The sequence below is a fragment of the Pleurodeles waltl genome, chromosome 3_1 (genome assembly GCF_031143425.1).
Source record: "Pleurodeles waltl isolate 20211129_DDA chromosome 3_1, aPleWal1.hap1.20221129, whole genome shotgun sequence".
NCBI classification, from domain to species: Eukaryota; Metazoa; Chordata; class Amphibia; order Caudata; family Salamandridae; genus Pleurodeles; species Pleurodeles waltl.
This window is the reverse complement of record NC_090440.1, coordinates 1965966559-1965981911: the sequence shown is the minus strand read 5'-3', so window position 1 is coordinate 1965981911 and position 15353 is coordinate 1965966559. Positions and strand designations below refer to the sequence as shown.

Genomic DNA, 15353 nt, shown 5'->3' with positions numbered 1-15353 from the left:
GAACTTATTTTTAAGTAGTAGAAAAACAGAGCCTGTAACTTCGTGATGCACGTAACGCACAACACAACTAGGTGGCGCCAAATACTATGTCTTACCGTTTTACCAGCCTACTTGTGTTCTTTATTACAAGCCGCTTCTTGAATCAGAAAGGTCTAGTGGAAGTTGTAGTTCCTGGCCCCATTAAAGCTTTTGATGTGCTTAGAAACTTATTAGCATTATTACTGGTAAAACTGTGAACGTTATCCATGGTAAAAGTTCTACTTACTTGTGGCTAGGTGATTAGAAAGTAAACTCCTGCTCCTAATGTGACAGTGTCTTTATGGTTGTACAGCCTCACTGATGGTCAGTAAAAGAAGAAAATGGCTAGTTGATGCAGACCTGATCTCAACCATTTTATTTTCGCCTATATGAACATGCTTTGAAGCCTTTTGCCAGACACCCACTGGTTTGTAGAACTGGTTGGTGGAGTTTGCGAAGCTCAGAAAGGTCGGGTATAAATAGATTATGGCTCATTAACAACCAGTGTAGCTAGATCACCTTTACTTGCAACTCTAAATAATACTAAAGAATCGTATGGGCTGACTACATCGCAAAAGAGATAATTATCAAAAGCTTTATTCATTGTTAAGAAGTTGATTGCAAGGATATGAAAGTCACACTTCAAAACCAATGTATGACGTTTGAGTTTTAGAACTAGAAACGCATGCAAAGTAATTCAAAGTGATGTTTTACATTGAGTCTCTCAGACAAACATCATAGAATGTGTTCAGACTTTTTAAATTGCTTGCTTAAATATATATTCCTTTTGTTATGTTCTTAAGCTGTTTACAATGTTCATCACTTGAGTCATAAATAGACTGTGATCACCTTTTTGGAAACAAACATAAGGTAAATGCTTTATTGTATACACCTCTGGTCAATAAAATAAATTTCGAAAAAGTACTAGATAATACCAAAGCCCATTTGACACAACTTACCTGACCTCTACACAAGAGGGCCCTGTCTATAGGAGACAACTCCGCCCCATTGCCCTGATATAACATAATTAATGGAGCTCCAGTGTGCAAGTCTGAGTCGTGAAATTAAGGGAAAGACATTTGTTGTTGGACCTCAGATATTTCAACATTTAACTGTAAAAATAAAATACTCGGAAGAAGTTATTTAACAAGCATGTTCACTGAATAAAGCAAACAGAAATCAAACAATAACGACCAGTGTAAAAACGACAGTAATTATTGAGCTAACAGCGGTTGACTTAAAAAAAAACACAACAATACTAAAAAAGAGTATGGACACTGGGAAGATATGGGGAGCAGGTAAAATACCATAGGTGAAAGAGTAAAAATAGCTAAGTAATTCTTATCAAAGACGTTATTAAACGCAATGTGCACTAACATCCTATGGCCAGAAGGTGGTAATATTGCCTCGATAACAGAGAGGTTGGCATCATTTGGTTAGGTATGATAAACATTTTCCTTCTCACAAAGGGTGTTTAAACGTAAATAAATTGACGATGCTGTGTAAGCGAGCAGGCAACATTTGTCCAGAAAAATAATGAAACAAAAATAAACCTGGGGAAATTGCTTGCCTTTTCGATGTAATCACTAGACTACTTGCTTAAATCTTACTATTATAAAATGTACACACTAAGGCCCATATTTATACGTTTTTGTCGCCGCATTTGCGTCATTTTTTAAATTCGGCGTTAAAAAAGTATAAATATGGGCCTAAATACATAGTCGGCATTGCCTGTCCGTGAAAAGGCATTACTTCAGGATTCAACAAGTTAAAAACTCCAATGCTGTTGCAGCTCGCTGGTCGGCGGCCGCTCTCCGTTATAACTATCCATTCCGTCATGGCTCTATTTTTTCAGTCTTCGGTCACTTGGTCCTACGTCTCTAGTATGCAGGTCGGTGCGACTTGTTTCACAGGACGGGTCGTGCGCAATTGAAAAGGCGTGGGTAATTCGCAGTCTTTTAGCGACATGTTGAGCTGCCCTGAGCACTAACAGCGGTGTCCAAAGTGGATTTGTACTTTAAATATGGAGAAAGTACATAGAGACAGGCATCAGTTTTTCAGATGACAGCAGCAGCGCCAGCGTAGGTTCATTGAGCCGCAGAACCAGTGTTTCTATGAGGCAGGCAGCAAAATTACCTCTCTTCGTTTGGCAGCTGACACGACGAGGTGGCACCCGGATCTTTAATAACGAAATAAGTGTCCAGCTTATTCGTTTTTGCCAACACGAAATAGTGACGGTCCCGTCCTCAGGAAAAACGCAGTACCGTCAGCTTCGTTGCTTCCTTTTCACAGAATGCCTTAGAACTGGCAAGTCTGGTGTAACAGCTTCTTGAAAACAACATGGAAAAAAGCATCAAGCGCGAAAAATGCTTGTGTGAACGGACTTCACTTTGCCAGTCGTCATCTAGATCCCCTCAAGAGCTGTCTTGTTTTACATGCGCGTTTCTTCAGTTTACATGGCAGCTAGGTCTCCACACTGTGAGCCTGTTTCAGTTGCACCATGGCCTGCTGGGCTTCCGCGGTCTGAAGGCCGTTAGTTTTCCCGTCTACTGATAGGCTCTTTTTGGATATGCTGTGGGTAGAAAAGGGAAAAATGAGTCCAGCACGGAAAGCACTTCGAGCAAACCTGACCAGGATATACGATCTGAATAAGCAAGCTAAGATAAATTAATAGTTTACCGGGTGCGCAATATTTTTAGACACCATGGGCCAGATTTATTGAAAAGTGGCGCAGCGCGGTGCTGCGCCAAAATTGGCAGCGCAGTGCTGCGTCACTATAGTAACGCAGGGATGCGCTGTATTTAAGTGAATACCCCTGCGCTGGCGCTAAATTTAGCTGCTATGCCTGCATTGAGGGGTGTGATTGTTTATGTGCGGGAAGGTGTCCCTTCCTGCACATAAACAATCACGAATGGCACTTTGGCACTTCTGAGAGGTCTAAACCAAGAAAGAAAAAGAAGGTAAAGAAAAGGCATAAGTCAAAGAATTATGACTACAGGCATGACAGCATAGGAATGTAAGGAGTATAGGGGAACCTACGACCAATCTGAGAAAATAATCCTGGCTGTGAGCCATAGAGGGGAAAATGAGCAACATTGATAGAAAATCAACTCAGAATATATATATACTGAGGGGTTCATTGAGGTTTTGTGCTGGTGAACTAATCATCTAGAGTACTCCAAAGGGCTCTGGACTGTGGCTTCCAAGGGGAATTTTGAAGGGAAACATGGTCGCCACCTCTTAAGTAAGGGATCCAGTTCATCCAGGATTTAAAGGAAGTGGCAGTAATGTTCTTCCAATTATTGAGAACGAACTTACAAGCAGCAGTCATTAAGATATCCAAGAGGAGACGGCCGTCGTGTGATTTGAGTCTTGGCTCAAGAAACACTTGAATGAGTGAGAGAGAGTCTTGTTTCAATTGAATTCAGAAAAGGATACAGAGTATGTCAAATATCTGGTCCCAAAAGTGTGAGCTCGCCCTACAGAAGAAAAGCAGATTATGAAGGTCGCCCGTAGCATTGTTACAATTCCAGCATGTTGGATCCTCTGTGAGAGACAGGAGGGAGTCCACAATGTTCTGTGAAAAAGTCAGTATTTTGTTGGGGATAAGGAAGCAGTGATTTCATAAGAAACAACTGATTTCCAAATTAACTCCCAGTCTTCTGGGGAAATAACTCCAAATTAGTCTAATTTCTTCATTGTGTTTCAAGTTTGTATTAGTGGTTTTGGGCCTGAAGAGGTGATCAAATTTAAAGACTTGATGGCCGGATTTATTAAAGGAAGAGATAATTGTGAGGAGAGATGGTTCTGTTCCAGTTTATTTAATTTTGGAAAGGCTAACTTTTAGTTTAAGGAAATCAAAGAAGGCTATGTCTTTACAGAAGTATTGATGTTCTAGTTCCCTAAAGGACAATGGGTTTTTCGAGAGCCCATGTGCTTCAAGATGTGAATACTTTTAGAAGCCCATGAATGCCAGAATATGGGTGCACCTTGGACCTGATTCTCGGGTTATACCAAAGTGAAGACAAATTTGAACGTGAGACAGGGAATTCAAGCATTTTATCAATCTTCAAAAGAGCTCTTATCTTATTGTTTAAAATGCACTTAGCCATCGGGAGGGAGATGTTACTACTAGTTAGAAGCGCTATAGTGTGCAAGTCGCCAATAATCTTTTTTTCCACTTTGAGCCAGGAGGTGGGAGAGTAGTCTTGAGTAGTCTTGAGGCGGTAAGAACCAGAGTGACCCTTGTCTCGCTAAAAAGCAGATTAATACCACCTAGAGTTGTGGGGAGGTGGAGGTTTTTGATGGAGATTCTAGGACACTTGTTTTGCTATAGAAATGTATTCAGTAGTTTATCTAGTTTATGATGGAAATCGTCAGACTAGGTTAAGGGAAGCATGCTAATGATGTAGTTGACAATAGGAATTAGCATTTTGATGGTCTCTATGCGGTCCCACAAAGTTAGAAACATAGGGTTCCAAGTGTCTAAAAGATTCTCAATCTTTTTCAGAGTACATTTCTCATTGTGTTGACCAGAAGGTCTGAGGTCAATTCAAGGCCTAAGTATTTTATGAAGTGGGGTTGCCAGGACACGCCAGAGGATACTAGAAGGTCCAGAGTACAAAGATTATTTAGACCTTTAACTTCCGATTTGTCTCTGTTTAATTCATAACCCATGACCAAAGCATATTTGTCAATTGTTTGTGAGAGTGTTGGAATTGATTGATTCACATTCTCAGTCACAATTAGGATGTCGTCTGCGTATGTTACAACTTTAACTTTGTTTTGTTAAAGGAGACACCAGATATAGAGCTGTTCATCTGTATGCTATAAAGTAAGGGATCAAGGGTCAAGATAAATAGGGATGGTGATAGAGAGCAGCCTTGTCTGATGCCCCTTTTGAGATTAAAGGAGGAAGACATTAGACCTCCAGTTCTCACTTTTGCTAAGGGGTTAGTATAAAGTACCATAGCCATTTGTGCAAAGGTTTCCACAGTTATAATTTAGCAGGGTTTCACGTAAAAAAGTCCAGGATAATCTGTCAAATTAATTTTCGGCATCCAATGTGATCAATACAGTGTCCGAATTTGTTGATTTGGTCTTGAAAATAATGTGGCAAAAAAGGCATGTATTATTGATAGATAAACAGCTTTTCATGAAGCCTACTTGTGTATTACTGATCAAGCTCAATAAGAGGGGTTCTAGCCTCTAGCAGAGGATTTTTGAGTAAAGTTTTCTGTCCAGGTTAATCAGTGAAGGTCTATAGTTTTTATCAAGAGATGTATTCTTGCCCTCCTTTGGGATCACCACTGTGGTGGCTTCACTTGCCGTACCTAAGATGCAAACAGGTGAGTGATGCTTTTTCTTGCTCAATAATGGCATGAAGTTGTATGTTGTTTGAGTATTCCCTGCATTTATCACTGGAGGAGAAGGAGTCAACTTTATAGAGGGAAGTGCAGAAATCTTTGAAGACTTCCATAATTTATTATTGATTTGCCTGGGGAACATTAATTTTAAATTTGAGAATGGTGATGTTTTGGTGCGACTGTCTATGTTTTAGATAAGAAGCCAATATTTTGCCTGCTTTATTCACCTAACAAAGTTTTAAGCTTTTATGTTTATTGATCCATACACCCCCACTTTCACTCATGATCCTGTTATATTCATACTTTTTGTTGATAAGGGACAAGAGGGATTTGCCATTTGGATTGGTGATGTGGGAAGCTTCTAGGGATTTTATTTCCTTTTCGAGTTCAAAGAGACTGTTGTGTCTTTTGTTAAATTTTGATTGAATCTCAATTAAGGAGCCCCTAAAAGTAGCTTTGTGTGTCTCCCAATGAGTTGTAGGTGAAGTGTCCAAGGTAGAGTTTTCCTTGATGTAGTTATTTATAGTGTTTTCAATAATGTCTTTGGACAATGTGTGTATAATCGATTCCTCATTGAATCTCCATATTTTACTAGAGGGCTTTTTTGTTGGTACCTAGTAGAGAAAGTGATGGCGAGTGCTCAGAGACTAGTCTCTGTAGAATGTCTGTTTGGTCGATCAGATGGGTATATGGTTTAGATATAAGGAAATAGTTGATTCTAGAATTTGAGTTGTCTGGGGAGGACAAGAATGTGTAGTCCCTTGTATCAGGGTGTTGTAGTCTCCTGGTGCCTTGGAGGTTGAATTTAGAACATAATTTAAGAAGGGATTATGTGATTTGGGAGGAAGTGTTGTTGCTCTGGATTGCCTAGCTAAGGTGGAGTCCATGCTGAGATTAAAATCTCCACACTGGGATTTGGCATAAAGAGGTCGTCAAGGAGTCCCAAAAGTCTGGGCCATCATTATTTGGGCCATGCATATTGAGGACATGGAAAGAGCTAGAGATTTTGGAGAGTTTTGTTACAATCCACCCCCCATTATCATTCACTGTGTGTGAGTCTACAGTTAGACCAGAGTTTTTTAAATCAGAGTTAGCACTCCCCTTTTTTTGCTGATGGCCGGGGAACAGAGGATACTACTGACCCAATTACATCCAAATGACGCCATTTCTTTGTCAGATATCTTGGTCTCTTGTAAAAGGATAATATCTGCTTTGAGTTTGTACAGGTAGCTTTCATTATTTTCTGCTTTACATTGTGATTGAGCCCCTTGACATTTAAGGAAACTAATTTCAGGGGCATATCTAGAGGGTTGTTATTCATAGGGTGTAAGAAGATAAGTGATAGTGATATACATGAACGGAGAGAAAAGAAGAAGTACACAATGTAGGTGGTCTCTTTAATCAAGGGAAATAATAGCAGTGGTTGTATGGGAATCCCTATATAAAATACAAGCAAATAGCACTTATGTGACTTTAAACTAGAATTGAGTAGAGCAAACAAGGAGATGCGTAAAAAGTAGCCTCAAGTCTTAGCTTTGTTAGGAGATGATTGGTGAGATTCCATCAAACAGCCATCTCTTTCCTCCAAGAAAAGTTGGAGGTCATTAGGATCATTAATGATGTGGTGTTTGCTATCAGTGAGGACTTTGAATTTTGCGGGCCAGTGATGGAGAACTGGAGGTTGGAATTCCTGAGTTTGGGTTTAAGGGCAAGAAAACCCTTTCTGACTTCCACAGTGGATTTAGAGCAGTCTTGTGATATAAAAATCTTGTGACCATTCCACAAAATGTTATTGTTCTTGCACATGAATGTTAATATTAATTCCATGTGTTGGTACCTGAGGGGGCGACAGACAATTTGGCATGAAATGTTCTTATTGGTAGGCTTAAGAGCTGGTTCACGATGCACCTTTTCTAGTTCGAAGTCGTTTTAAAAAGATAATCCTGTCATCTGTGGTATCCAACTTTCCAGAATGGCTGTGCAGGAGCCCGATGGGTCTTCTGATCCTTCTGGTACACCAAAGATATGTACTTTTCCTCTTCCGTTCCTGTCCTCCAGCTCAGCGATATCCTTTTGTATGGATTTGGTTACAGTTTGCAGATTCTGAACATCCTTACAAGCGAGAGTGGAGTTGTCTTCTACGGAGCTAATTCTGTTCTCTTTGAGAGTCAGTTTAGTATTGATCAAATTTATGTCACTTCTTATTGCAGATAGTTCCTGCTGCTTCACATCTGTATTGGCTTTGGTCGATTTTGCCAAGTCACGAACATCTGCAAGTTTTTTTAGGATCATATCCATGGTATTGCCTATATCGGTTTTCCCCTTAATAGGCAGCGGTGGTTCAGCCTTGGTACGTTTATGACCTTTGGGATCCTTTTCTTTCATGTTTTTTCTGACGGTAGTTGTATTGCAGTTGAAATGCCTACGTCCCTTCAATGGACAAATGATAGGTAAAGTGACAAGACCACAATTTAGTGTTAATTATTGATGAGGAGAAATATACGTATGCAGAAGGGGATAACCTTTGTCCTATGCCTGAGTTATCACATTCAGTGACTACTAAGATGGGTGAGACTCCAGTCATGCGTTGAGTATGAAAATCACACACTGAATTTGTGGGGTGACAGGTCCCAAGATATTTGGCCCAACATAGGGAACTCAAAAGAGGTAGTTATTTGGCATTTTCATACAAAGACTCATTGAGGATGAAAAAGATGTCAGCCAATCTTTAGAAGCCTAAAATAGTTTGTTCGGGGATTTTCTTTATATAAACAATAAACTAGGGTCACGCCTCCATCCCTTCATTTTAAAACTGCCTGGAAGCAGATTTATTTAACCTATCTTCTAGGATTTGGAAGAGGGCAAGAGGCTAGAGAGGCTGTTATCCTCTCCAGTAAGCACAACCTGCATTTTATCTGTGTTCATTCAACATAGCAAAATAAGGGAAATGTTTAATCATATGTTCTACATGTAGATTTATTAATATTTTTTTGATTTGTATCTGCTGTGAGTGTGTTTAGTATGTGTGAGTTTGTGATTTAAAAAATCTGTTACCATTGCTTTTGTCCCAGTTACTTGTCTTCGATGTTTATTACTCTGAGTCCAAGTCTTCCTCGTCACATAGCTCTTACTTTATGAAGAAAAGTCCTCACCTTGGAGACAGTCAACACCTACTGCACACAATGCTATGACATGTTAACTGGATTTGTAGCGTGGTTTATCACCCAATAGGGCATCCTTGCACTAGATCTGGTGTATAGGTGCGAGAGTCGTGCAGGGTTTACTTGAAGAGTCTTGTCTTAAGCCTCTTGCAGAATACGAGAAGCGAGGAAGAGGTACTGATGTGTTGAGGGAGGTTGTTCCATGTTTTGGGTTCAATGTAGGAGAAAGCTAAGCCTCCTGCTTTTGCAAATATGAGTGTGTGTGAGAAAGAGTGAGGCTGAGCACAAGTGTCTGATGGCTTGGTGGAAGTGAAGGTGGCCTTTGAGGTATGTATGGTGATCCTAAGTTGTGCAGTGCTCTGGATGCGTGCATGGCAGCATTTGTATATCAGCAGCCAATAAAGGTAACTGAGGTGTGGTATGATGTGGGTACAACATGGGAGGTCTAAGATGGGTCTAGCTGTGACATTCTGGATGGTCTGAAGTAGTGGAGGAAGTGGTTGGAGATTCTGGCGTAGCGTGTGTTGCCACAGTCTAGTCTGCTTGAAATTAGGGGTTTAGTGGTGGTACGTTTGGTGTTCCTGAGAATCCATTTGAAGATTTTTCTGAGGATGCGTAGAGAGGAGCTGGCTGCATTTACCTGTGCTGCTATGTTGAGTTTGTCATCTAAAATGATTCCCAAGTTTCTTGCACAGTCGGTGGGTGTGGTGTGGGACCAAGCTCTGACGTCCACCGAGTGGAGTCCCAGGCAGAATTCTTGTTCCAGAAGATCAGCACTTCCATCTTGTCAGAGTTGAGTTTTAGGCTTTTGATTTAAATCCAGTCTGCTATGTGGATCATTCATTTGGTGAAGTTGGTTCTGGTGGATTTGTCAGACATCGATAGGATGAGCTGGGTGTCATCGGTGTAAGAAATGATGGAGATGCCATGTGTTCTGATGACATAGGCAAGTGGGGTCATGTAAATGTTGAACAGGGTTGGGCTGAGTGATGAACTTGGGGAAAATCCACAGATCAAGCCCTTGGGCTCTGATGTGTAGGGTTGGAGTATCACTATCTGTGTTCATCCAGTGACGAAGGACCATATCCATTTGAGGACTGGTCCCTGAATGCCTTTTTCGTGTAGTCTTTTGATGAGGGTGGAGGGAGACACAGTGTGGAACACAGCATAGAGGTTCAGCAGTATGAGTGTGGCTGTTTCTCTTCGTTCCAGTAAGGTGCACATCTAATCTGTTGTGGCGATGATTGCTGTTTGTATGCTGTGGTTGCTTCGAAAATCGGACGAGGTGTGGCCGAGTATGTTGTGGAGTTACAGGTGGTTGGTGAGTTGTTGGTTGATTGATTCTCTATCATTTTGGCTGGGTAGCAAGGAGATAGGGCGGAAATTGCTCATCTCTCTGTGGTGAGCTGAAGGTTTCTTGAGGAGAGCTGTGACTGCTGTGTGTTTCCAGTCTTTGCGTAAGTGGAGGATTCAATAGAGGAGCTGATGATGTGTGAGCAGAATTTGCTGATCAGAGGTCCTGCTAAGTTGTAAAAATTGTGTGGGCAGGGGTCTTTAAGGCCCCAGAGAGGACAGTTTTCATGATTGCAATGGTGCCCTCCTTAATGAGTGTTCTCCAGTAGGTTAAGTGGGAGTCAAGGTAGGTGATGGGCAGTTTAGTGAAGATGTCCTTGGGATTTGGTTGCTTTTTGAAGATATTGTAGATCTTTTTGATTTTGCTGTAAAAGCAGTTGGAGCGGTTGTCACAGAGTTACTGGGAAGGAGTTATGGAGTTGGCTATTGCTTCTGGGATGGTGAATGCCTTGACGATGGAAAACATCTCTTTGCAGTCGTTGGAGGTAGCTTCAATCTGATCTGTGACAAATCTTCTTTTGGTGTCTTTTAGAAGATGGTGGTACTGCCTAAGTGTGGCCTTGTAGGTAGATCTAGGGTCGGCTTCATGGTTGGATCGCCATTTTCTTTCCAGCTCCTTGCAGTATCTTTGGGAGTCCTGAAGTTTGTCAGTGTACAAGGTGGGCTACCTGTGGATTCTGTGCTGTTTATGAGTTTTGATGCCTGTTTTGAGTGCGCTGCGCCATTCGGTTTCTATTATTCTGTTCCAGTTTCAGCTAGGCAGATTGATGCTGGTGGGTGCTTTGACTTGAGGGATGCAGATTTTGAAGTGGATGATGAAGCGGTTGGTCCATGTAAGTGGTGAGGCAGAGTTGTATTTAATGTAGCTGCCAGAGGCAAATATTTCATCTAGAGTGTGTCTTGCGATGAGTGTGGGGTCTGTGATGTGCTGGGAATGTCCTATGTTGCGTAGGCTCTTGAGGAGGTCGTTGTAACAGTGGTCGGTAAGGTCTTCTGGTGGCAGTTGAAGTCGCTGACAAGTATAAAGTCATTTGAGTTGTTGATGAGGGGGGCTCTGAAGTTTGAGATAAGGTTGCTGAAGATGGATCGTGATCGGGGTGGTCTGGATACTACAGTGCCCTTCAGGGTGGAGCTGTTGTCTGTATACTGAAGTGTATATGTACCATGAAGGAACTGTCAGGGTCTGTGGCTGTTACGCAGTTGATGGTGTCTTTGTATTTGAAAGCAGGCCCACCTCCAGGTTTGTGAAGGGGATTTTGGCATGTAATCTTGTATCCTGCTGGGATGGGCACAGCTATGTTGGGAGATGAAGCGGGGTTCATCCAGGTTTCCATCAGGAAGAGGTCAGGTACCTTTATGCCACTCCCTTCTCATGATAATATCAGGTTCTTCTTTCCCTACCAATGTGTCCTGAAATTAGATATATACACCTCCCCATCCAAATATTACTTCTTGCAGAGTGTAAATTGGACCACCTATCCAAAGGTAACAGAGAAGAACTACTAGAGAACCATCCAAGTGAATCCTATGTGTGTTGAGAGAACGTTGGTAAAAAGTTGCATGTGTCAAATGCTACTACGAATTTTCAGTGGATGAAGAAACGGGGAATGCAAGAAAGGTAAATGGGCTCAAAATCTGCTGATTTGATAATAAACTGCTACAGTAGGTTGTGTTGGGCCCTACTGACTTCTAGACCTCTAGACCTCTAGACAGCTGCTGCACTATTTATAGCTACACCTAAGCGATGGGCAAGGCTTATTCAGGTAAGCACCTCCCTGCTTATATCTGGCCCATTCCCCCCATACGGGGCTCCAAAGTAGACAAGGACAGGCCTTGAAATATCTACTCCCCACTCACAGTGGCGAGTTAGATTTTATTAGGTAGAGCTATGTATAGGACCTAATGATCTGTTCTGGTGAGTAAACTTTAATTGGAATGGAACAGGTGTTCCATTCATTCAGAAACTGAATTAGCATTAAAGACACCTTTAAATCTTGTTTTTATCTTGATACATTTGCTGTCTGTTCAAGGACAGAGTTTGAATCAGTTTGTCTTTTTACTAATTGCTGCTTATCTTATTCTGGATAATGTTTTTTATCTTTCTTTCTCTTTCTCTCTTAGAGGTTTTTGTCAAGTGATCTATCTGACAATCATTGTGAAACAAAAGGCTGTAAGATGCCAGTTTTGTTTTCTAACACACATTTAAACAGCTTGTAAATGAATAGTACAAATATTTCAAAATATATCAGGAATAACAAAGCACATTTGTTTGTAATTCAGAAGTGTGATGCAAAGATTTAAATAGGAGCAAAACAAATCAGAACACTTTACTTGGTGATGTGCAAATGACAAATATTTGCAGAAACTCTATTTCTAAACATTGATTGTACATTATATAGTTTTATCAGTAAAACTGCATGTTGGTGGGATATTTTGTGGCCATTTCAAAGGAAAATATGCTGATTGCAATTGAGTGTGCTATAGCTTCATGGTTTGGGTATGCATTTATTAAAAGTGACATTTAAACGTGATTTTAGAAACATTCCTACCCCTCCCTCATGACAATGCTGTTAATAAACTTGGAGGCAAGTCAGTGGTCATGTGTAACCTATATGTAGCTAGATTTGTATTATACATGGAGCAAAAGTTTAGTATATTAAATCAGACAAAAGTGTATTTTGTACAGCAGACTTGCTAAACTTGCACGTTTGAAGTTGCTCTCATATGTGATGATAAAGAAAATGGTGTCTCAGTGAAACAAAATATTTCCCCAGGATCACATAATTTAAAAACAGGTTCTGGGTTAATAACATTGTAATTAGGTTGAGTAGATTATTTGTCACTAGACCTGCAGGGCTAATAAAATTTCTATGGTGTTTCAATGCCTGAAGGAGACCATGAGGTGCAGAGCTGGGATAAATACATTTTTCTGGTCTAGCATTAGCCAAGATCTTTGATTTTACTAAAACTATGCACATAATATACTTACTTATTCATAGGTCTGTTGTAATTCACATTTTTCCTACACCCACTAAAGCATACAGCATGGGGCAGTTGGTCAACCAACTATAGCCGTTGGCTAACTGCACTGTGCGTAACAGCATTCTGCTGTTTCACAAAGAGAACATCTGCACAAAATAGTTTGCTTCAGTATGGTAAAGTGCTTTGTGAGGTCAAAAGATACTTTTTCTTTTAACCCATGGTAATTTTTATAATGGCAAGTGTCTGGCAGCACATCCGAAATAGAATTTTGCAAAATCATGACAAAACAAGCTTAGACAAAAGGCTGGTAGTCAACACCAGACCTATTGGCTTTGTCAGTGTTTGTTTATCTGAAATACTTGCACATTGGCCGCTTGGAAAGCAGGACTAGCTTTTCTCCAGCTGGAGACTGAAAACTAGGAAGAAAGGATATGGACAGTAGGTGTGCAAAATAGGAGATAAATCTATGTATCCTAATTTGTAGCGTAAACGTTTTTTAAATGATATGCGGTATAAAATATTTTCTTGTCTCCAGGGCGAGCCTCTCACTCATAAACTACTCTGATGCAACAAGACAGGCGAGGTGTTAGTGTCTCTTTAATAAACAGAAAGAGGTATGGCATTACAGTCTTCCTCCTTTTTGCATGTCCTCTACACTGACAAATATCCAGAAGAGGCAACCAGTCACCTTATTTTAGGAGAGGCACACTAATATGCACGTTGGTCTCACACAAAGGGCTCCTGTGGGTCTCTGAGTAAATTCTCTTCCTGTGAAAGATCCTGCATCATGTTCCCCAGCACCTCACCTAATCAAATAGCAGACGCAAAATTCCCATTTTGGAATTACATAAAGAAATAAGGCCCATATTTATAATTTTTTAGCACCGCATTTGCATCATGTTTTTTACACAAAAGCGGCGCAAAATTACAAAATATATTTGTATTTTGTAAGTTTGCGCCGCTTTTGCGTAAAAAAACGACACAAATGCGGCGCAAAAAAAGTATAAATATGGGCCTACGTCTGGACATGGTGAAATTCTGTGACCTGAAGCTGTGACTGAAATAACGTTCTGAAAGAGATAAATCGACATCCTCTAAAATGAAGATTCATTGGTACAAGAACATACATCACACTTTTACTTACTTAACCTCCTCGAACTTCTTGCCTCGGTAAAAAGTACTCCTTTTGATCAAATATAGGAGAACCAGATCGCAAAAGAAAGCCCCCTACAAGATAAAGATGACACAGTTCTATCAAACACAAGAGAAAATGCAATTTGAATCCGATGTGTGCTCTCCAACTTAGACTTATTGCTATGCTTTTGTTACGATACATATAAACAATTAATAAACATGCTTTCTATAGCACAAGGGGGAATATTTCCTCTAATTATTTTTCTCTTTCTTCAGCATCAGGGAGAATATTTCCTCTAATTGTTTTTCTCTTTGTTCAGCAATAGAATGAATGATGAGGTGAGATGTGACCATGTGTAAACATTGAACAGTCGTTTCTTTGGGGAGATGTTTCAATAAATGTCACTAAATTGTGCACTCTAAGTCAGATTTTGCAAGTATAATTGCCAGTAGGGTATATGTTTTTGAGGTCTGAGAGACAATTCCAAATAACCAAGCAGTTTTGGGCTTTCTGAAGAAGCTGTAGGATGTTCAACAGCCGGACTGACAGCCACCAAAATGATTGTGGATCTGGCTGTCTATGATTGTGCTTTGGGCCATTAGAAAGAGATGAGTTGGAGGAATGGAATGCAAGATCTTTTGTCAGGAAACAAAGCTCTCACTCCTGGTGTTCTGGGAGGTTACAAAAGCATTAGTTGCTTGGTGTTCCCTGACACTGAAATGGGGCAGGGTACTTGTCTATGAAACCTTGGCGTTTTTAGAAACGTGGCTCAGCTGTCTTCTAGGTGTCAATATCTGCAATTAGAAACACAATGGCCTGGGTGAGGGACTGCTCCAAAATGTCCACTGTCTACTGAAATGACTTACAGAAAGTAAGCGCCTCGTGCTTTTAAATCTAGAAGGACGCTGTAGCTTTGTTGATGTAGATCATCACTTATCCCGGGCTGATCAGTGAAAGGAAGGCGTTTAGGACTACAGAAATAACACTTTCAGATAGCCCGGCTGCAAAATGTGTATGTGGGTGGTTAAATCAGATCTGTCTTGCAAAGCAAAGATGGAAAGAGTCCCATAGTTTCACATCGGATTATGATGAGATTGTCATGCCTGTGATTTGCATTTGTGGCAAACCCTGAACCTGACTATGAATACAGGGATGGAGATCTCCAAAGGGCAGCAGACCTCCTCCCCACTGGGTCATTCACAGAAAGTCGATATTTATTTTAATGCAGCCCCTGTCCATACAAAAACGTTGAAATTTAGTGAATAACATCGCCTTGACACCAAATGCACACATTGCTAAGGCAGAAGATGTATTGTACTAACAGCTTTCACTTGGTAT

At 40.6% G+C, this 15353-nt stretch overlaps 1 protein-coding gene across 3 annotated transcripts in view; it reads right to left on the bottom strand.

Annotated features, from left to right (window-relative positions):
* Nucleotides 1–599: 599 nt before the first annotated feature.
* P2RX5 (purinergic receptor P2X 5) overlaps nucleotides 600–15353 on the bottom strand; it is a 428476-nt gene continuing 413722 nt past the window's right edge. For all 3 annotated transcript variants that reach the window (XM_069226337.1, XM_069226338.1, XM_069226339.1), the window contains 2 exons: nucleotides 14025–14107; nucleotides 600–2590 (listed from right to left, as the gene is read on the bottom strand). In XM_069226337.1, the coding sequence (XP_069082438.1) occupies nucleotides 2482–2590; nucleotides 14025–14107 (192 nt within the window). In that variant the 3' untranslated portion in view covers nucleotides 600–2481. The remainder of the gene's footprint in view (nucleotides 2591–14024; nucleotides 14108–15353) is intronic.